Source organism: Trichomycterus rosablanca, chromosome 9 (genome assembly GCF_030014385.1).
Source record: "Trichomycterus rosablanca isolate fTriRos1 chromosome 9, fTriRos1.hap1, whole genome shotgun sequence".
NCBI lineage: Eukaryota > Metazoa > Chordata > Actinopteri > Siluriformes > Trichomycteridae > Trichomycterus > Trichomycterus rosablanca.
The window spans coordinates 34,437,023-34,460,213 of NC_085996.1; the positions used below are offsets into that span (position 1 = coordinate 34,437,023).

Genomic DNA, 23,191 nt, shown 5'->3' on the forward strand with positions numbered 1-23,191 from the left:
AAAAGCAGCTGCTGAATGTGTCCCAAATTCCACACTACAGAGATACTAGATGTATATTTAATAACACACATTTTATCTACGAGAAATTCCATAAATTCTGTTTTTACAACCTTTGTAAAAACCTTGATTTTTGTTTTTCTACTGTTTGAAAACTAAACAGGTAATCAAGTGAACAAGTTAAGTTTATTTTTAATATAATTAACAATAAGTCAGAAAACATAAGGAAATCATTCTGATTTTGGGTGTCATGTGAATGTGAATGCTGCCCTGACAGGTGCCATCACTTGTACAAGCAAATAACTAATATCCTCACAGATCTGTTCATGTTAAATACCTGATGGAATACCACTACTGGTATGAAGCATGTTGTAGTAATATCATCCAACAGCCACATAAATACTTTAGGCTGTATGGACAGTAAAAAGTTAGTCTTTTAATGAAGAGACGTTCTTTATATGTTGCAGAAACAGAGCATAGAAAGAATAATGTCTATAAATGACAGCAATTAAATAAAACAGTCACATTCTAATGTCGCTTTGTAAGCCATAGTAATGACACAAAGAACATTAGGTCCTAATACATGTAATCAAGTGAACAAGTGAAGTTATTAAGTATATTTTAATATATATATATATATTTTAAAGACATATATATGTATACATAACTGTTAAGATGCAAACAACCCATATAATGCAAAAGATTAACACTTTACAACCAGGGTAAAGTGTGGAATTATTCTATGCCAATAGTTCTTTCAGTACTTACGTCATAAATCAAATTAGTCACTAATTACATTCACATCAGTGAAACAAGCAAAAAGGGGTTTGGATTTATACATTTCGTGTAATCAGTAAGTAATTCAAGTAACTAAATTATCACCCTCACTGACTGAAAAGTGATTACTACTACTATAACTATAACTACTACTATTACTATACCTACTAATTTTTACTGTTTTAAATCATCAGTTAGCTAAAGTAAAACATTACAGTATTGCATTAATTTGTACTCTACTCATAAGTTCCACTGTAATTCCTATAAAACTTCATTATAAAGTTTAACTGTAAGCAAAACCATGAACTCATGTTTATGTTTAAAACTGGCATCTTCTAGTGCTAAATCAATGCTAATCACAGAAGCCATGCTTTTTATGTCTTTTTTACCAACTGAAAGGCTTAACTAAATGGTTATAATTACATTAAATAATGTTAATGTAAATAATTTGTAATGGTCAACGTACTTGGTCAACAAAAAGTGTGTTTGTTTACCTCAGGGTTTTCTATATTTTGAGTCTCTTGGCAAAGCTTGAAGTGACGGTTAGTGCACCATATACAATATAGTGAGTGTGTGTGTGTGTGTGTGTGTGTGTGTGTGTGTGTGTGTGTGTGGGCTGAAAGAACTGTGTATATTATATAACTTTACTGAATTATAGGTTATAGTTAGGCCCTTTAGTAGCATCTTAAACTACAGACTTTTGTACTAAATAGTATGTCAAGAGTTTTAAATGTATCAGCATAACTGTACCTTTTTTATTTTTAAACCACATTTACATTTATATAGTTTAAATACACCGTGTGTACAAATAAAATATAAGTGTTGGTTAAACTATGTAGATTTACATACAATAATCTGGCAACCTGGGTGTCAAATAAGACCTGGACTGGATTTTACCACAATAAATGATTTTTTAAATATATTCACACTGAAACCAAATTATGACGATTACTATTTCTTAGGACGATGAGTAAAACAAGTATTTAAAATATACCTCCATTTTAAAATTTATGTTAAATAAGCATTAATACAATGCACTAGGACTTTATTAAACCAAACATTACCTGGGTGACTTTATCATATAACTGGCAACCCACCAGTGCAAGTTTTACAATAACAAAGGGTAAAGCATAGTCAAATTATTTAAATAAATAAATAGTCATACCTTAAAATAAATGTATAATCTAAGGTGCATTGCTCTAAGTCAAGAGACGAGACATTTAAATCATAATTTTGGGGGAAAATATTTTAGCGAAAAATAACAAACTTTAAATCGTGTGTTTAACATTTAAGCAGGTTGTAAACTAATCTGACCCATACGAGACAAAATAAAGCTCGTATTCTGCGTTAAAATCTACAAAAACACATTGTGTACAGGTGAGCTGATAAGTCACTGATTAAAAGTGCTTAGATAAGGGCAATAATTCAGGAGTAAAGATTTAAATGTAAACCACATGCGCCCACTTGTGGTCATAATAAGGAAACGACTGGAACATTCACCTCACCTTTAAAACATTGTAGGATTACAGTTCAGAAAGAGATTTCTGGCATTTTTTAAAGCTAAAGTAAAGTTAAAACAAACTAATTATTGTAGGGGCCATTCATATGGCATGGACAGTGGTAGCTTTGGGCTATCAACCGGAAGATTGGCGGTTCAAATCCAGGCTCTGCTATGCAGACACTGTTGGGTCCTTGACCAAGGCCCTTAACCCTGTCTGCTCCAGGGGCGCTGTACGATGGCTGACCCTGCGCTCTGACCCCAGCTTCCAAACAAGCTGGGATATGCAAAGAAAGAATTTCATTGTAGTGTACACCTGTATATGTATATATGACAAATAAAGTATATCTTCTATAAGTGTCCTGTCTTAGCCACTGTAACAGTCTCCACTCCTCTGTGACAGTCTTGCAAACAAAACGCGCCTTCTTTAAACCGTGCTACAAAGTGAGTTTGTTTATTTGAATCTTGACGTCATGTTTTACACCCTTCGGTTACATCCACGACAGAAACGGTAGTTACTCGTTACACAAGATTCATCAGTCACGAGGTTATATCGAACACAGAGTTGTGGACAATTTTGTATCTCCAATTTACCTAATTTGCATGTTTTTGGACTGTGGGAGGAAACCGGAGCACCCGGAGTAAACCCACGCAGACCCGGGAGAGCATGCAAACTCCACACAGGAAGGACCTGGACCGCCCCACCTGGGGATCAAAGCCAGGACCTTCTAGCTGTGAGTGCTACCCACTGAGCCGCCCCTGTGTGCTGTATGTACAGTTTTAAGTCTTGACAGCATTTATTTATCCAGAAACTTCACCTCAAAGCTGAACTTCTTTCCTTAGGAAATTCATTTACATTATTATACTGACTCTTTGCTTTTATTACACTTAACAATGATAGCACTTTTTTGCTCAGCCACTGTAATCCAATTTCCAAGCTCCTGGTGAAGCTATTGTATGGAACAGCTTACAAGAGCCAGTTTGGAACTCTGTAGTGAGTTTTGTAACGAAGGACAGAAAATGCTGCAATAGATGATAGGAAGTCTTGTTTTCCGCCTGAGCTATGGTTGCTGTCTGAAGTTCTCACTTCACAGTATTTGCGCAGACTTAACTGAAGCAAATTTAGCAGTACAAACATTGTGCCAAGTCACATCCATGCCACTGCAGCAGCGCCACCTACTTTCTGGTTGAGGCCCCATCATGAGCGATGGAGAAATACAGACTTATGTGGAGTTTCTTTTTACAACCCCTGGCAAAAATTATGGAATCACCACTCTTGGAAGATGTTCTGTCAATTGTTTAATTTTGTAGAAAAAAAATAAATCACAGACATGCCACAAAACTATCATTTTTCAAAATGTCAACCTTCTGGCATTAAGAAACAATAAAAAAAAGAAACAAATATAATAGTTGTGGTCAGTCACAATTGCTTTTTTTAGATCAAGTAGAGGAAAAAAATATGGAATCACTCAAATCTGAGGAAAAAATTATGGAATCACTCTGTAATTTGCAGTTTAAAAACAAAACATCTGCAGCAGATTAGATTTGCTAATTATTCTTCAGTTTAAAAAGAGTGCTTACACCTCGGAGAGCTGTTGCACAAAGCAGATTGTCATGAATCATGGTTCCAACACAAGATATGTCAGTTGAAACAAATGAGAGGATTATAAAACTCCTTCAAGAAGATAAATCATTGTGGAATGTCGCAGAAGATGTTGGTTGTTCCCAGTAAGCTGTGTTTAAAATCTGGACCAAGTACAAACAAAATGGGAAGGTTGTAAAAGGGAAGCATACTGGTAGACCAAGTAAGACATCAAAGCATCAAGATAGAAAACTTAAAGCAATATGTCTTGAAAACAGAAAATGCACAACAAAACAAATGAGAAACAAGTGGCCGGAAAGTGGAGTCAATGTCTGTGACTGAACTGTAAGAAATCACCTAAAAGAAATGGGATTTACATACAGAAAAGCCAAACAAAAGCCACCATTAACACCTAAAAAGAAAATAACAAGGTTAAAGTAGGCTAAAGAAAAGCAATCGTGGACTGTGGGTGACTGGATAAAAGTGATCTTCAGTGATGAATCGCGAATCTGCATTGGGCAAGGTGATGATGCTGGAACTTTTGTTTGGTGTCTGTCCAATGAAATTTATGAAGATAACTGCCTAAAGAAAACATGTTAATTTCCACAGTTGTTGATGATATGGGCCTGCATGTCGGGTAAAGGCACAGGGGAGATGGTCTTCAATAAATGCCAAAGTCCACATTGAAATTTTGGACGCTTTTCTTATTCCATCAGTTGAAAGGATGTTTGGTGATGATGACTTCATTTTTCAAGATGATAATGCATCTTGCCATAGGGCAAAGGACGTGAAAACTTTCCTTCAAGAAAACATATAATGTCAATGGCATGGCCTGCAAATAGTCCGGATCTCAATCCATTTGAAAATCTCTGGTGGAAATTGAAGAAAATGGTCAATGACAAGTTTCCAACCTGCAAAGCTGATCTGGCAACAGCAAGAGACAGTTGAAGGCAGATTGATGAAGAATACTGTTTGTCATTAGTTAACTCCATGCCTCAGAGAGTTTAAACCATTATAAAAGCCAGAGGTGGTGCAACAAAGTAATAATGGTGCAGTGTTTTCTAATGATTCCATAATTTTCCCTCAGATTTGAGTGATTCCATATTTTTTTCCTCTACTTGATCTAAAAAAAAGCAATTGTGACTGACCACAACTATTATATTTGTTTCTTTTTTTATTGTTTCTTAATGCCAGAGGGTTGACAGTTTGAGAAATGATAGTTTTGTGGCATGTCTGTGATTTATTTTTTTTCTACAAAATTAAACAATTGAAAGAACATCTTCCAAGAGTGGTGATTCCATAATTTTTGCCAGGGGTTGTACATGTTAAATCTCCCTGTTAAAATTGTGGTTGTGGCGTATGCAACAGAGGTTGCAAGTGCAATGGTGAATTGGATATGACTAATCTGGGACAAATAGAAGAAAGTAATATAGTACATGAAGACTGTCTAAAAGCAAGTACACTCACTCACTTTTTTAACAGCTTATCCAATTAGGGTCGCGGGTCGGTGCTGGAGCCTATCCCAGTTTTTCAATGGGTGCAAGGCACACAGTAACACCCTGGACAGGTCGCAGGGCAGACATACACACCCATTCACCTATAGGGCAGTTCAGTGTCTCCAATTAACCTGACTGCATGTTTTTGGACTGCGAGAAGAAAACCGGAGCTCCCGGAGGAAACCCACGCAGACACGGGGAGAACATGCAAACTCCACACAGAAAGGACCCGGACCGCCCTGCCTGGGGATCAAACCCAGGACCTTCTAAAGCAAGAACAGTACACACCAAATGCATTAATCAGAGTCAGGGGGTCAAATGAAGCTGTTTAATGAAAGAATGAAGAAGTTTAATGAAAAATAAACTTCATTAAACTCAAAGAAACATTTTTCCCCAAACTAATACAGATCAAAATGAATGCAAAATGTTTACTTTATATTTTATGGTGTGAAAATGTAGTTTCCAGCAATGATTACCCAAGTCCAAAATCAAGCCCATGGTTATGTTCAAATTTACAATGTCCTGACTTTAATATAATTAACAATAAGTCAGAAAACATAAGGAAATCATTCATAAATTAACACGCATGTACAGATGCCAATGTAGTCATTTTTGGGTGTCATGTGAATGTGAATGCTGCTCTGACAGGTGCCATCACTTGTACAAGCAAATAACTAATATCCTCACAGATCTGTTCATGTTAAATACCTGATGGAATACCACTACTGGTATGAAGCATGTTGTAGTAATATCATCCAACAGCCACATAAATACTTTAGGCTGTATGGACAGTAAAAAGTTAGTCTTTTAATGAAGAGACGTTCTTTATATGTTGTGGAAAACAGAGCATAGAAAGAATAATGTCTATAAATGACAGCAATGAAATAAAACAGTCACATTCTAATGTCACTTTTTAAGCCATAGTAATGACACAAAGAACATTAGGTCTTAATAAAGATATCTTGTTTGCGTAGCATTTAAAACCATGAATATAACAGATAAGTGAGTTTTGTGTTTTAATTAGGCTTTTTACATACATAAACTGTAACAGTGATAGACCAGAAAAGGCAAGATGATTTTCAACAAAGACTAATTATTACACAATAGAAAAAGGCAATACTGACAGAACTGCTGAATCTTATAAAAAAAAATATATATCATGACAGTAACCAATTCAGACAAGAGACTAGAAACTCGTTTAAAACAGACAAATAGATGATTGGGAGAGTTACATGTTGTATGACGGACATCAAGGACCCTAATCTACCGGTCAGATTCATAAATATTTCATAAATGCTTTACACATAATTAAATCACTTCAGTGGTGATACAAGTCTCTCTCTTTCAAGACGGTTACAGATTCAAATTTAGTCCCAATGTGCATCATGCCCACCTTTCTGTCAGTAGCGAATTTCTGACATGCAATAGGTATGTTGTTTAACCCTAGCAGCCCCTCGGTGCACATGTTGCTGTACAGATGTATAGTACAGTACTGGTACACAGATGTGCACCATGGCTGGAGTCCAACATTGTTTGGCGATTTCTCTGCTCAGGTGAGGCGACTCAGGTGTTTGAAGGAAAACTTTGATGTGCTGGATCTATAATGCACCTGATGTAACACCATGGTCCTAAATAAGAAAACTGTCCTAAATAAAGACATGCATCGCTGCTTTTCCATGACTACCTGGAACCACATGGAAACAGAACTATGTTTAGGCTATGTCCAGGATACAGTTGCCAATTTGCAACAGTACAGGAACGTCTGTGGTAATGTTTTTACAGGCCATTTAATAAATATTGCTAAAATATTGCTAGAATAAAATAATTTCTTATTTATTTATTTTATTTTCATGTTTTACCACGTTTCATCAAAGTCAGTATTGTGGGGGAATGCAAGGGCAAAAATGCAGTAACATACCCTGGACAGGACACCAATTGCACAGGTTCCCTACTCAGAAATAGTCATTCATGTCTGTATGTAGACACCTGACAGACCGCTAGCACCGCTGGGGATTCGAACCCTGGATCCCAGCAGTAGTGGGCCAGCATAATTTACCACAGCACCACCCAAGCGTCCTTGTTATAAAATGTATAATTTAATTAGAAAATGTCAAGCCATATCACAAAATCGTCACAGTTGGGGCATTGAGCAAGGGTAAAATAATCTGATACACGTACATGTTAGTTTTATTGTTAGTTTCAATCTAGAACTGTTTTACAACTCACAGAAGTGAAGCACTGTGAAAGCAAATCATTTCTTCCAAATCAACCTGGGGAAACGATTGATGTTAGCCAATTTAAACATATTTCCAAAGCGACTTACAATTATGACAACACGATTTGAGCAATTGAGAATTAAGGGTCTGCTCAGGGCCCAACAGTGGCAACTTGGCAGCGGTGGGGCTTAAACCAGTGACCTTCATTACTAGTCCAATCCCTTAACCGCTAGGCTACAACTGCCGTATCATGACAGTGAAACATCTTTCAAGGTGTATGGATCATGGGCATAAATGGCCAATAACAACCAGTGTGAAGTGATTTGGATAACAGGGTTAATCTAACGACGCATCAGAAATTCCAGGTAGTTATGGGAAAGCAGCATTACTTAGTCCACACATGAGCCTCATCTTGTAAAGCATAAAATCTGAATGGACTCACTCCAAACATTTCAAGTACACTCATTCACTTTCAATTAGGCTGTGCAGTACTGTGTAAAGCACTACTCTGTATGATGGTAGAGGATGAATGATAGGAGAAGAAGTCACACTGAGTACAGAAGACAATACTATTAACAAGCATGAAATTCGAGAGAACGCCTTTCAGAATGCAAACACAGGCGACAAGGACGCATCGAAATCTGATCCTCCTGAACTCGAACAGCATGAGACACACCCCACACACATGCATACTTGTACACACACTCCTGCTCCACAGTCTTAACTCCAGGCTTATCTGGTGTAGTAGACTCTGTAATAGACACTCTTCGACCTCCACAGTGAGTAGGAATTGTCGAATTTGAGTAGGTAGATGCCACGGCCGGGGTACTGGTGACTCCCGGCGTACACCTCCTCATGGCAGTCCCGCCGGTAAACCGGCACAATCTCATCCACCTGCGGCTTGCCTGTCTCTTTCTTTGCTTTCTCCTCGCTTTGTGGCTCTGTAAAGGCATAAACAGGTTAGTTTAGTGCTTTAATTAATAATTAATCCTTGAACTTTACAAATAATAAACATTCTCTTATACCACTGTCGCCTACTCTCATAAAGAGAAACTCAGTTTGTCAACTGTTTTATATAGCCGACAATGCTGGCATTTTAAGCTTTTGTGTTAATAAAAAGCAGCCACACGTGAATCACTGGATTTTTTTTAACAAAAGCAACAATAAGGGTAACAGAGGTTTTTTTCTGGCTCCTCCCATATTTAGGGGTCGCCACAGCCGATCATTCTGGCCTGCATGCCTGTATTGACACGGTTTTTAAACTGGACCCCCTTCCTGATCCAACCCTCTTTATTGTATCCAAGCTTAAGACCGGCACTGAGAGCACACTGACAAGTGCACCTCCCAATCGCTAGGCTGTTTAAATAAAAAAAACAAGTTTTATCACTGCACCACCATGTCCCAAATAAGAGGAATAACTTAAACATGAATACAGTCAAACTGGCATGGTCACATTCCAAAAGAAGCTTTGATTTAAACCAATTAAATTCAGGACCAGATATATTACTGGTGCCTTGAAATGAAGGAATAAGTGCAAACCTTCCACCCAATAATAAACAAGCTTTTAGTGTCATATAGTGTGACCATGGAATAAACTTATTTTACATGCACAGTGATAGTTGCAGTTACACAATATTCATTGCATAGGCTTCCAAATGGTTATAAGACAGCATTTAGATTTTAGATTTACATTTCATCATTTACAGCAAATAGCCTGTAGGAAGGCTGACAGAGGATTAGTAATAAACTGCACCAGTTTGGAACAAGTGCTATAGATTGATCAAAACTACCTGTCCAAAACCAGGACATTTTTAAAGTACATCATTGTTTAATAAAATTATGACATTTTTAAGTGTAGTGTATTATCATGTAATGCAGGCTCAGCAATGCTGACTTTTATTCCTTACACTAAAAGCACATTAAGCATCATTTATTAAAAACATGATCATTACACAGTCATTACATCAGGTGTCAGGTTTACTCACCGTCCTCTTCTTCATCTTCGTCACTGGACTCGCTGACGTGCACGCTGACTGAGGCATTGGTGGAGTCAGTCCATTCGAAGAAGACACCAAATCCAATGTCATAGTGGTCTGTAGCAAACTCCCAGAAGAGGTAGGAACCCTCCTCATGGGTAGGGACCCTGACTGTGACAACTTCTCCTCTGCCCACGGTGATCACCGAGTCCACATCCTGACGAATCTTCTCTTTAAAGTCTTTAATCTGTGGACGGGTCCACATGGAGGGGGCTGCAATGACTGGAGGAGAATCTGGAAAAAAGGAAAATAGAGAAATGGGAAAGAGGTTATACTCGAGTATGACACCTTGATGTATCTATATTTATAGTAACATAATATAACCCCCCCAGGTCTTTCTTTAAGGGAGGCTTTACCTGTTGGACCATTCTCAGTGATCTCCTCTGCAGGCTCCAGCTCTGAATCTTTCTCTATGCTGTCAGTGGATGACTCTGCCTGGCCGTTCACTATGGGAGCCTCATCAACAGGAGACATTGAAACCTTGTTGGCTTCCAACTTGGAGAGAACTACAGCATTCTCCTGCTGCTTCTGCAGGGCCGCCTATAAACCGAAAGAGCAGGCTGCTGTTAAAAATCCATCCAGCCAGTGACTCAATTAGAAGCTGTTTCAATGCAATATAATAGTTTAGTTGACAATTATATGAAACTCCAGATTACTTCCTTTTCACCAGACAACATTAATAATGTATAGTTACCTTGACAAACTAGCTTTAATAAATGTATCTACAAATAAAAACTACTCTGTACATGCTACATATAACATGCGTTTGAAAGCAGATCCATTTATCTTCAGGGGAGGCTTTACACTAATCCTGTTGCAATGAAACTTGATTTTCCTCATCAGGCACAATGGGCTATATGTAACTGTTAGGTAATTACAGCACATTAAAAGATTTAACCTAATAGTAACACCTGCACACCATTTATTTTGGACAAAAGGGATTTTATTGTTCATCAAGTATACTAAAATGTGTTGGAAAGCTGTGCAAACAACTGTAATAAAAGGTGCATTTGCTTTAGAAAGTGAAATAATTTAAACTAAGAAAAACACAAACAACAAAAAACCCAGCAAGCTATGGCTGTTTCTACACTGTTTCTAATCCTAGAGGTAAAGTTATTTCTAACATTGTGTTTCCAAAATTCTGATATCTTTGACAACATATTAGCTTGTTATCTGACTGGTAGCCAAATCACTCTAATGTTCTAGGAAGCATCTGGTTTGTCTTTGTGTTTCTGCACATCCTTTTCCTTTTGGCATTTTTCTCCCTGATCCATCTGTTCCATGGGCTTGTTGCATAAGCTGTGTATCACAACTGGTTTAAATAAGCTTCCACGGGGTAAAAATCTGAATGCTAATATAGATCTGGATACAAGAAGAACCGGTGATGAATAACAGTGCTGAGGTGAGCTGGGAAGCATTTTACAAATGGCACAAATTAGGAATCCATTTTGTAATACATTTCACATAATGACAACTGTAAGGTTAACTAATGAAACTGCTTGTTTACAGACTTACCTGGCAGTGAGAAATAGCTATTTCATTTGAAACAATGTAGATTACATCAAATTGGTCTGTAAAAATGCATGGATGAATGCACTAGCAATGTGGATTATGGGGTGAATTAGATATCAGACCGTTATACAATTTTGCTTTATAAACAGTAACATTTCTGTTGCATGGCTACATGTCTAACTATTAAGAATGCTCATAGTAAGACAAACTCAATTTCCAAGTAGTAGCCTTGTTAATTCTCTTGAACCTTCATTTAACCGACAAAATGCTCTCTTTCTCACTCCTTCTCCCTCTGAAACTGTTGCTGCAAAGCTAACAGCATTTAATTTTTAATATATAAATGATTTATTACAGCTGTTAGCAATTGCTGTGGATGAAACAGTCTGGAGTACCACGCTACTCTGTATTCCTTCACCACTTGTGCCAGCCCCTTGACCAAACTGCTGTTGCAGTGGCAACAACGTTATTCCCCAAGCAGCCTTGCCTTTCTCAGAGTCTTATTGTGTCTTTTGAGCACCAGGCCAGACTATTGGACTGGAACATACCACTCGGGTCTCTAGTGAGCTAGAGCATTAGAATGCTGCAGCACCCAAATGCCAAACCCTGCCTTTCAAAATGACAATATACTATTGGATGTTGCATGTGCGGTGCTGAAGAAATATGGGGTTGGTAGTGACATCTGCATTCCGACTTTGACTTTTTTTAAATTGATTGAATAATTATTTTCTCACTGTTTTATTTACACAATAAATCACACCTTAACATTTTACAGATAGTTCAAACCGTGTCACACACCACAACACAACTGTGTTTGAGATTACTAAATCACTTAAGCAAAACAGTAATGTGAGTGATACACAGAAGCGTAATGTATAAAGCCACTAACCTGTTGCTGAGCCAGCTGTACCTGGTAGAGCTGCTGCATGTACTGCTGGTAGTGTTGTTCCTGCAGCTGCCTGATGAGGATAAGCTGCTGCTCAGGACTATCCGGGTACTGCTGTGCTGCGTACTGCTGGAACTGCACTGCTGTCTGCGCATTTAATGCAGCCATGATCTGCTGCCTTAAAGTGGAAAATGGGAGGAGAAGAACAAGGTTACATACAAATTAGTGATTCTTTACATTCAAACTTTTTTTACACCAACATGTTCACACTGATAAAATATTACACATACTACATTTTTTGTAGTTATCTACACTTATAATGGCAGATGCTAATTTAGCAAATAATTTTAACACAAAGCTGATGGCTTATCTTCAACCGACAAGCTTACAGCAAGCCACTGAATATTAAAGTCAATGATGTTTTATGTCTTCAGGTTTGAAAGACAAATTGCCTAACGTGAAGAATAAGGCAGTGGTGTAGAAGAGTACCATAAAATCCCATTATTAGAGTATGTTCATCAATCATTTTCAATTTCAAACAAAGCCTGCAGCTAGTAGCCCCTTTTAAAATGGCACTAAGCAAACAGGCAGTCAAATAACAGAGATGAAGCTGTCCTACTTGCAATGTACATCAACATATATTAACCAATTCAACGCTCTTTGAAATGTTTTGTATTGTGGTAGGGTGGCACGGTGGCTAAGTGGGTAGCACTGTCGCCTCAAAGCAAGAAGGTCCTGGGTTCGATCCCCAGGTTGGGCAGTCCGAGTCCTTTCTGTGTGGAGTTTGCATGTTCTCCGCGTGGGTTTCCTCCGGGTGCTCCGGTTTCCTCCCACAGTCCAAACACATACAAGTGAGGCAAATTGAAGACACTAAATTGTGCAAGACTGTGTTCAATATAACCTTGTGACCTGATGAACCTTGTGTAATGAGTAACTACTGTTCGTCATGAATCAACCAAAAGTGTAAAACATGACGTTAAAATCCTAATAAACAAACAGTATTGTGGTAATGTGGCCACAGTCTGGCCACTTAAATGTATGTTTTCATCAGTATGTTGAGTTCTGAAAGTAGGTACATAAAATGCAGAGCAGTAAAATGTGTGGAAGTAATGCCAAAGTTCAAGTGCATAATAGGTCAAAAGCTGAGAAAACAAAAAAAGAATGAAGCTACATTTGTCACTCCGTCCACACATACTCTGACTAAACCAACAGATTCTACAGAAATGTGAACCCAAAGAAAACTGTAAATTTAAACAGCAATTGGTCAATCATGCGAAAGGAAAATCAGCCATCAGTATTGCCTTTAAACAGGCTCATCAGCTTATCTCTAGTTGTGGAATTTTTGCTTCAAGGCAGCATTCAAATGCACAACCACCATACTGTTTACCCAATTAGAATTCTAAATGCGATCAAGGCTAATCAGCAGAGCAGGACATGAATGAACAGCTCTGGATATGACTACAAAGTGTCAACCATTAATAACTCACTTTTGCTGTTCCACTCTCAGTCTTTCCTCCTCAACCTGCCTCCTCTGTTCTTCTTCTCTCCTTAGTCTCTCCTCCTCCTCCCTCCTGCGCCTCTCCTCCTCCTGCCGTTGACGCTCCCACTCCTCTTCCTCTTTGCGCCGTCGTTCCTCCTCCTCAATCCTGGCACATAAACACATCAAACATTTAAAAGTGAACAGTAACCTAATCTAAATAATCTAAATAATCTAATGTTGCTATTCATTTAGCCAGATGCAACACATTACATTTTAATTGACTGACTTCACAAACATATAACCACAAGAGAGGAAGCTAACACTGCATTTTATATTTTTAAGTACTGATTATTTGTCATATTTTGTCAACCAGATGGATTTGCACATTGTCCACAGTGGGTGCTTCTTACTTAGACTAAATAAGCCTACTTGGATATAAAGTGTTTTTTAAACATATACATATATTTATTTATTACCACATTATGGGTGTGTTCGAAAAGCTAGTGTGCTCTCTACATAGGCAGCATTTTACGTCATCCTGTGCGCGCTCCCGAGAATGAGGCTGTTCGAAATCCTAGATGCCTTAAAATCCTCACTTCTGAGGCATCTTAATATTTCAATGTTATTTTGGCTCAAGAACGAGTCGCATCCGACGCTGCCTTAGTGATCAAGGCAATCCCAGAATTAATTGCGGGTCGTGTGCTCTTCTCTCACAGAAAAATAAACATGGCTGACGGGGCGGAGAAACGAATGGAGTTATTTTCAAACGTAAATAAAATATTACTGATTTTTAACTTGTATAAACTTGTACCGAGTGTTTTTATTTGCAAGTTCGGGCTTGTCAGGAAATTTAACCGTTATCGGTACATGAAGGAAGATGTTATATTGACGTTAGCGTGCTGTGCTACCTCAGTTTATTGGTTTTAATGGAAATATGCTAAATGCGAAACCCGATGGAATCGCTGTCTAAGTAGCGTGTTCGAATAACCTGCCTTATAAGTCACTGACTTATTAGAATCCTCTCTACTAAGGCAGCTGCCTATGTAGACAGTAAGACAGCAAGGCAGCTCCCTAGCTTTTCAAACACACCCTATATCTCATGATGATGATGATAAATATAATAATGATCACTGTTACAATTAATAAATGACAGTACTATAGAATTTACACTTAAATCAGAGTTAAGCATCCGTGCTAGGGAGAATAAAAAATTAGAAAGCAATAAAGTAAAAAAGAAGCAACATCAAAAACATTCCAAATCATCTTTCAATGTAATGACTTTAGAGTAATGAGTACTTTAGTGGTCAATCCTACATAGCAGATTTTAAGCAAAAGCTGTGAGTGGGTTAAAAATTTACAAGCTAAAGGGCAAAGGCACACATAAACCTGTGTCATAAACAAACAACCAGCAAGGCTCGAAATAAAGAACATACACAAAAGCCTCACCTCTTTCTCTCTTGCTCCTCCTTTTCAATCTTGTGTGATGCCACAAAAGGTGCAAATAAAGTACAGCATTTATTTAAAAGCTTGACAAATTCTACCATAGCCTCCTCCTTCCCTATGTTTCCCAATGTTGCCCATTCTCTCCTGAAAAAAAGAACAAGGCAAATATGTGGTTAACAGTGTGTCAGCCATCACAATGAGATCAAATCAAACACGGGCATTCGTTGTGGAATGTTGCCATGATACCAAATGCTTGCTTTCTTTAGGATGACAATACAAAACATGATACCACACACACATTATTAAATCTATGCATACAATAATTCAATGTTTTAAATAAAAAGCAAATGTACCCATAATCCACATTTAATTAATACAGTATATTTCTATATTTACATATTAAAATGCTGGTGTCATTTGGTACAATAAGGTAAACCATAAACATACACACCGATTAAGTAAACATAAACAATACACAGATATATCTGTGTTACAAGCTACACATAAAATAAGAATCTAGCACTAATCAGAAACAAACAATTGAGAACTGATTATTTTATAAAGTTAGGATGTTGTACAGAAAACGTAAGCCCAAATACGGCAGTACAGTAGGTTAGTGGTTAAGGTATTGGAGGAGTGATCAGAAGTCACTGATTTAAACCCCATCACTGCCAAGATGAAAGTGTTTGGCCCTTAACCTTAAGTTGCTAGCACTATATAAGTCACATTGTTGGACATTGTCTGTGGATTAAAAAATCAACTGCTGAATGCTATAAATGTAACTAATCAACTGCATTAACTGATAGTGTTTAATTACAATTGTAATTACAAACCGATAGTGTTTAATTACCAGCAAAAGTATTAAAAGCTAAATATAAATTCACAAAGTAACTGTTATTTTAACATTCCATGTACACGTGCTTCTTTACAGCACAAAACTTGAACCATAAAAAGAGACTGCATTTACAGACACACTACAGAGCTGCAGCTTTACTTGTGCTTTTAAACCCGAGCTGTGCCACTGTATTCACCATCACTTTGTATAGGCTATAAAGTTGGAGCGATACACCTGTTAACAATTGGTGTGGCTGAAATGCCTTATATTAGTGGGCATGTGTGTGTATATATATATATACACTTATATGCATATGGTGTGAAGTTTAAAGACAAGTGGAATAGTGTGTATGCCACTGGGAGATTTACCCTCAGGGTGTCTGGGAATTCTTCAATCATTACTTTCTTATCTTTTCAGTTTCATGTAAGCATTATTTATCAAACAATATAACTAAAAATGATAGTCGCTTCAAATAACATTTCTAAATGTATTTATATAGCATATTGATTGTGGCATTATAATTCAATACAAATACCAGTAAACCTAAAATTAATTCTTTCTAGACTTATGACCAATAGTATTAGCCACACAGTCAATCAAAATGTATTTATCCACTTATTTTGATTGAATGCAAAAATGAGGATAAAATCGTAAAAGATGTCAAGGAAAATATGATATTACTCACAGAGGTTTCTAATTTTTGGATATGAGACTAATGAGACATTTATTAGGTTTGCAATGACATTTAACATTTAAATTACATTCACTGCCATTTCAGAAAACAGTTAACAAAGCACAAAGAACAAAAGGTTAAAACAAGTCCATTTGAAAAACACACCTGCGGTCATTTCCCAGCACATCGAAGAAGCCCACCTCAGGGGAAGCGTCTGGATTGTAGGGCCCCTGAAGCACCTGCTTATGAAGAGCCACCAGACGTAGCTTCTCCTCATATGTTGGATGGAAGGCCTTGCCATCTTTTTCTGTGATCACACAAATATGGTAAATAATGTTATAAAAATGTGTTAAAACTAAAATTAATTCAAATGTTACAACTATGTACATACACTGTACAATCAAACACCTGGCTTTATCAGATGCACAGTTATTAGAACAGATGATTTATTTTTATGCACATAGAAAACAAAATTTGCATGTCCTTCCAGTTGCGTTATAAGTAGAATAATAATGAAAAAGTACTAAAAATACATAAACAGAGAATACTATGTATACTATTTAATGTAGAAAATAAAATGTGTCAAAGCTGATATAATATACAGTACATTGAAAACCATAAAAGTGATCACAATCTTCAAAAAATGTGCATGACAATGCCTATTCTGTAACAACTGTTCATGGCACAAATTGAGTTGATGGTAGTTACCCATAGTACACATGTAAATGCATAGTGAATGCGGCATAAAGACCTAAATTACCCCCAAAAACAGCACCAAGCCTAACAACCATGGCACTGCATATAATGACCAACCATTGTTCATTCATTGTCTGTTTAACCAACGCTTTATCCTCCACAGGGTCACGGTGGGTACAATTCACTGGGCCAAAGATAGGCCAGGCCAAACACACTCACACACATACTCAGGCCTGGCAATTTTCTCCAATTATACTGACTTACATGTTCGGAGCACCCGCAGAATGGACCAGGAGCGATCCACCTGAAAATCAAATCCAGGATCTTCTTGCTGTGAGATGACAGTGCTACCCACCAAGCCACTATGCTGTTCACATAACACACACACACAGACGTCAAACCCCAAAATTGGTTCACTGGAGGAGGGTCTGAGTAATCCTGAGTAATCGCCAAGATCATGTAAACAACTAAGAACATGTACATTGTTTATCCATTAAAGAGACGCCAGGAATAACTGTAATACAATTCATGATTCAAGGTAAAGGCCCCGCTGGTAGTGTTCTGGTACCGTATACCACAAGACAAATTAAACGTGTCGTGGAGTCCATATTCACAAGTTGTCTATAGGTCAAAAGTGTTTTGACAGAATACTACATGGTTGGGTCGAATGTTTTAGGACACCTTTCTTTGTCATATATACATACTGTATACAGACGTAAAGTACAATGACATTCATTCTTCACACATCTAAGTTTGTTTGGTCAGCAATTGTATAACGCACAGCACCCCTGGGGCAGAGAGGGCTAAGGACCTTGCTCAAGGGCCCAACAGTGGCTGCATGGCAGATCTGGGATTCAAACTCTCAACCTTTCAGTTTTGGCTTTGTTGGCAAGCATCAGTGTTTTGCGAGCAGCTACAAGAAACCAGTGAAGACATTATACTGCAGTCGGGTGATGTGGCAGTGTTTAGGTTGGTTAAAAACCAGCCGAGCAGCTGCATTTTGGATGAATTGCAAGGGTTTAATAGTGGACATGGGAGAACCTGCCAGTAGGGAGTTGCAGTAGTCCAACCGTGAGATTACAAGTGACTGGATAAAAATCTGAATGGCTTCCATTGAGAGAAATGGACAAATCTTCTTGATGTTGTAGAGGAAGAACCGGTATGATCTTGTCATGTTGGCTACATGAGGATAGAAGGTCAGCTGGTTATCCAGGACAACACCAAGGTTTCGTACATTGTCAGATGATCTGATCTGGGATTCATCAGGAGAGATGACTAGATCTTGGGTTGGAGATTGATCTCCAGAAATAAGTAACAGATCTAAGTAACAACTAAGGGCCTTGCTCGAGGGCCAAACAGTGGCTGCATGGCAGAGCTGGGATTCGAACTCAACCTTTTAGTTGAAAGCTCTACCCACTAGGATGCCACTGTCCCTTTTCAGAGCTACATTTTCAAACGTGTTTTGTCTTAGAAATCTTAGAAATGACGTGGGTGTAGCATAGTTTACTGATCTCTGACTGAAATGGCATTTTGCAACCAAACCTGTTTGGTATTGCCATTTAAATCTAGGCACTATATAATGATATACACTGCCTGGCCAAAAAAAAGGTCACCACGTGGATTTAACTAAGCAAATAGGTAAGAGCCTCCTATTGGATAATTACTGCATGGGTGATTATGTTTCAGCTGGCAACAAGTTATTTACTGATGCAGTGAGTAGCTTCTCATTTGTTAAACAACCATGTCGAAAGACACATCCTGTGGTCGTGGAAAAGATGTTAATCTGTTTCAGAAGGGTCAAATTATTGGCATGCATCAAGCAAAGAAAACATCTAAGGAGAAGCTGAAACGACTCAAATCGGGTTAAGAACTGTCCAACGCATTATTAAAAAGTGGAAGGACAGTGGGGGGGGGGGGGGGGGAAACATCATCTTCGAGGAAGGAATGTGGTCGGAAAAATATACTGAATGATGGTGATCGATGATCACTTAAACGTTTGGTGAAATCAAATGGTAGAAAAACTCCAGTAGAACTCAGGGATGTTTAATAGTGACAGTAAGAGCATTTCCACACACACAATGTGAAGGGAACTCAAGGGATTGGGACTAAACAGCTGTGCACCGGCAAAAATGGCTTAAATTTGCTGGGGAGCATAAAGATTGGACTCTGGAGCAATGGAAGAAGGTCATGTGGTCTGATCAGTCCAGATTTACCCTGTTCCAGAGCGATGGGCACATCAGGGTAAGAAGAGAGGCGGCTGAAGTGATGCACCCATCGTGCCTAGTGCCTACCGTACAAGCCTGTGGGGACAGTACTATGATCTGGGGTTGCTGCAGTCGGTCAGGTCTAGATTCAGCAACATTATGTGACTACCTGAATATACTGAACGACCAGGTTATTCCATCAATGGATTTTTTCTTCCCTGATGGCACGGGCATATTCCAAGATGACAATGCCAGGATTCATCAGGCTAAAATTGTGAAAGAGAGGTTCAGGGAGCATGAGACATCATTTTCACACATGGATTGGCCACCACAGAGTCCAGACCTGAACCCCATTGAGAATCTTTGGGATGTGCTGGAGAAGACTTTGCACAGTGGTCCAAATCTCCCATCATCAATACAAGATCTTGGGGGGAAATTAATGCAACTCTGGACAGAAATAAATGTTGTGACATTGCAGAAGCTTGTGGAAACGATGCCACAGCGAATGCGTGCCGTAATCAAAGCTAAAGGCGGTCCAACCAAATATTACAGTGTGTGACTGTAATATATATATATATATACACACACACACACACACACAGTACCAGTCAAAAGTTTGGACACGCTTTCTCATTCCTGTGGTTTTTATTGTAGATTATTACTGAAGACATTCAAACTATGAAGGAACTTATATGGAATTATGTAGTGAACAAAAAAGTGTTAAACCAGAATATGTTTTATATTTTAGATTATTTAAAGTAGCTTTTGCTCTAATGACAGCTTTGCACACTTTTGGCATTTTCTCAATCAGCTTCATGAGGTGCCACCTGGAATGGGTTTCAATTAATGTTTGTGCCTTGTCAAGAGTCAATTTCTGGAATTTCTTGCTTTTTTTTAATGTGTTTGAAACCATCAGTTGTGCTGTGCAGAGGTAGAGTTGGTAAAATATAAAACATATTCTGGTTTGTGTAACACTTTTTTGTTCACTACATAATTCCATATGTGTTCCTTCATAGTTTGAATGTCTTCAGTATTAATCTACAATGTAGAAAATAAAAATAATCAAGACAAACCATTGAAGGGAAGGTGTGTGCAAACTTTTGACTGGTACTATATATATATATATATATATATATATATATATATATATATATATATATATATATATATATATACACACACACACATACACACACATACACACACATACACACACATACACACACACATAAATATATATACACATCTATATATATATATATATATATATATATATATATATATATATATATATATATATATATATACACACACACACACACACACACACACACACACACACATACATACATACATACATACATATATATACACATAAATATATATATATATATATATATATATATATTGATATAAGCAAAACCATGATGTCAGATGTGTTAAGCAGGTCTGGTTATACTAATAAAACAGCAACCCATGATTGTAGGTGTGTCTCAACTATGTCTGATTATAAGAGGATATTAGCTTTTAAAGCTAAGCTATTGAATACAGCAATGTCAGGTCGATTAATAGAAAAACAAAAACAAAACAGGGCTGCGTGGCAAACCACACACAGCCGTATTACAAAGTAGATGTTTATGCCAGAAATGACACCATTTATGGGATCATATTTTAGCATTTAATTAGAATGTTCGTATGCGGTCTCTGAACCAACCAATTAGCAATGATAGCAGCAAAGCTAACTAGCTAAGTGCTAAAGTAAGCCGCCCGTGAAGCAACACAGTTCATGTACAAGCTGTAATAAAGACAAGCGAAGCACTGAGAGCTGAAATACCCTTAAAGAAGCGGAGTGCGAGTCCGTACAGCTGCAGTAAAGGAAAGCCCCAGATCTGCTGCACTGAATCCTCGGCACCGGACTGTAGTGGCAGCTCGGGGTCGGTGCTGCTCAGCTCTGCACTGCTTGGTTCGGGTGTGTGAGACAGCGAGCCGCTAATATCCGCATGATCCGCCTCTCCCTCCGAGTCGGGACTGAGAGTCAGCCCGTCGATGGACACTTCGAGACGGCTCGTTTTCTCCCCGTTGAGGTCGCCGCTCTGAACCTCAGTCGCCATCGTGCAGAAACGTCAGCTGAAGCGGCCACGTACTTACTTCCGCTTTAGCACCGTCGGAATCGGCTTCTTCCGCTAGAGGAGGGGGTGAGAAGTGCAGCGCGGAGGATAGAGCGCCCCCTACTGTCATCCGCACCTGTCCACATCCACAGATACAGTTCAGCCCAGAGCACTGGAGATCAAACAGACTCAAACGTAGTTTTATATGAAAATTCGTATGGCCACAACTTGGTAACATATTTAGGAAATATACTTAAAAATAAAGTATAACACCAATAATAATAACAATAGTACGTTTACATTTAGCAGACGCTCTTATCCAGAGCAACTTACAAAAGAGCTTCCATAGTGAACATTACATTTACAGTTTAATCATTTAGCCGATGCTTTTATCCACAGCGACTTACAATAGTGACAGTATACAGTGTGAGCAATTGAGGGTTAAGGGCCTTGCTCAAGGGCCCAACAGCAGCAACCTGGCAGTGGTGGAACTTTAACCAGCGACCTTCTGATTACTATCCACAAAGTTGAATCAGTTCATCTGGACACAATTTTGTTGTAGAGAACAAACTCTATACAACAAACTTGTGTCCAGATGAACTGATTTAACTTTGTGGATTTGTGTACCTGGATTATTAAGCATGCATCAAGAGCTTCCAGTACCTTAACCGCTAGGCTACAACTGCCACAACAGCTCAAGAATAAAAATCTGCTGAAAACCCTGTTAGAGCCAAAGGGTTTTTTTTTGTTGTTGTTGCAATAAATAAATAAGAGCATGTCAGCTTAAGTGCTAGCAAAAGAGGTGGGATTTTTTTGAATGATTAAAAACCCACACAGGACAACACCAAGGTTTCGAACAATATTAAATGGTCTGATCTGGAAATCATTAACAGAGATGACTAGGTCTTGGGTAGGAGAATGATCTCTAAAAATAAGTAACAGCTCTGTCTTGCTGGATGAAGTTTTAGATGATAATAGTAAAAAGTAGAAAAGTAGAAAAGTAGAAAATATACAATGTATAAAAATAACAGATGTAAGAAAAAGTTCTGGGACAGTATAATGTTAAAGGCTTCAGCATTTATTTATTATTAAAAGAAAAATCCATTAACCTCAGTTATCTCACACTAAGATGCTCAACAGTGAAGCTCTCGAATCGTTTAGGTCCATAACTGAAGGGCTGTCAGTGTAGAATCTGGTGAACAGGTGTGTCCTGCTCTTGAGTATCGGCCGGTTAGCTCAGTTGGTTAGAGCGTGGTGCTAATAACGCCAAGGTCGCGGGTTCGATCCCCGTACAGGCCACACCCAGTTTTGGACCTATTGACCTGTGCTTTAAACCTTGTCTCTGACCAGTGTGAGAGCTTTGTAATGCTCCTCTCATTCAAGTCAGAAACATGCCATTATTTCAACTCACCAAACTTAATTGTCCTTCTGTAAATGAATTCATGTGCAGACTGCTGCAAGTCCAGACCTTCAAGTTAATGTTATTTCAGGTCTTTTCATAGATTTCTTCCTCGTGTGCAGAAAGACACAATTCAGTTTAAGCATCCACAACTGAAAGACAATTGTTCCAAATGTAATCAGGCTGCTGGTGGGTGTAAATGGGTGGATTTGCACAAAACTTTTTGTTTTCCAAAGCGGATGTTTGCTTTGACAGTCCAGACTAGAGAACAATATTTAGTGTGTAATGATCTTAATAGATTGAAGTCGACTTGGTAGATAAAAAAAATCTTATTTTACTGGATATATAAACAAACT

The 23,191-nt window shown here is 38.1% G+C and overlaps 1 protein-coding gene and 1 non-coding gene across 2 annotated transcripts; one reads left to right on the top strand and one right to left on the bottom strand.

The window, feature by feature from the left end:
* Positions 1-5,664: 5,664 nt before the first annotated feature.
* acbd3 (acyl-Coenzyme A binding domain containing 3) lies at positions 5,665-21,450 on the bottom strand. Its single transcript, XM_063002300.1, has 8 exons — positions 21,163-21,450; positions 16,594-16,735; positions 14,924-15,064; positions 13,485-13,643; positions 12,001-12,175; positions 9,959-10,142; positions 9,552-9,836; positions 5,665-8,507 (listed from the first exon to the last, which is right to left on the bottom strand). Exons 1-8 carry the CDS (start codon positions 21,437-21,439, stop codon positions 8,299-8,301), a joined length of 1,572 nt encoding a protein of 523 aa, XP_062858370.1. The 5' UTR covers positions 21,440-21,450; the 3' UTR covers positions 5,665-8,298.
* Positions 21,451-22,661: 1,211 nt separating this feature from the next.
* On the top strand, positions 22,662-22,735 carry trnai-aau (transfer RNA isoleucine (anticodon AAU)). Its single transcript has one exon. It is a non-coding gene; the product is annotated as a tRNA-Ile (tRNA).
* The last annotated feature ends 456 nt before the right edge of the window (positions 22,736-23,191 follow it).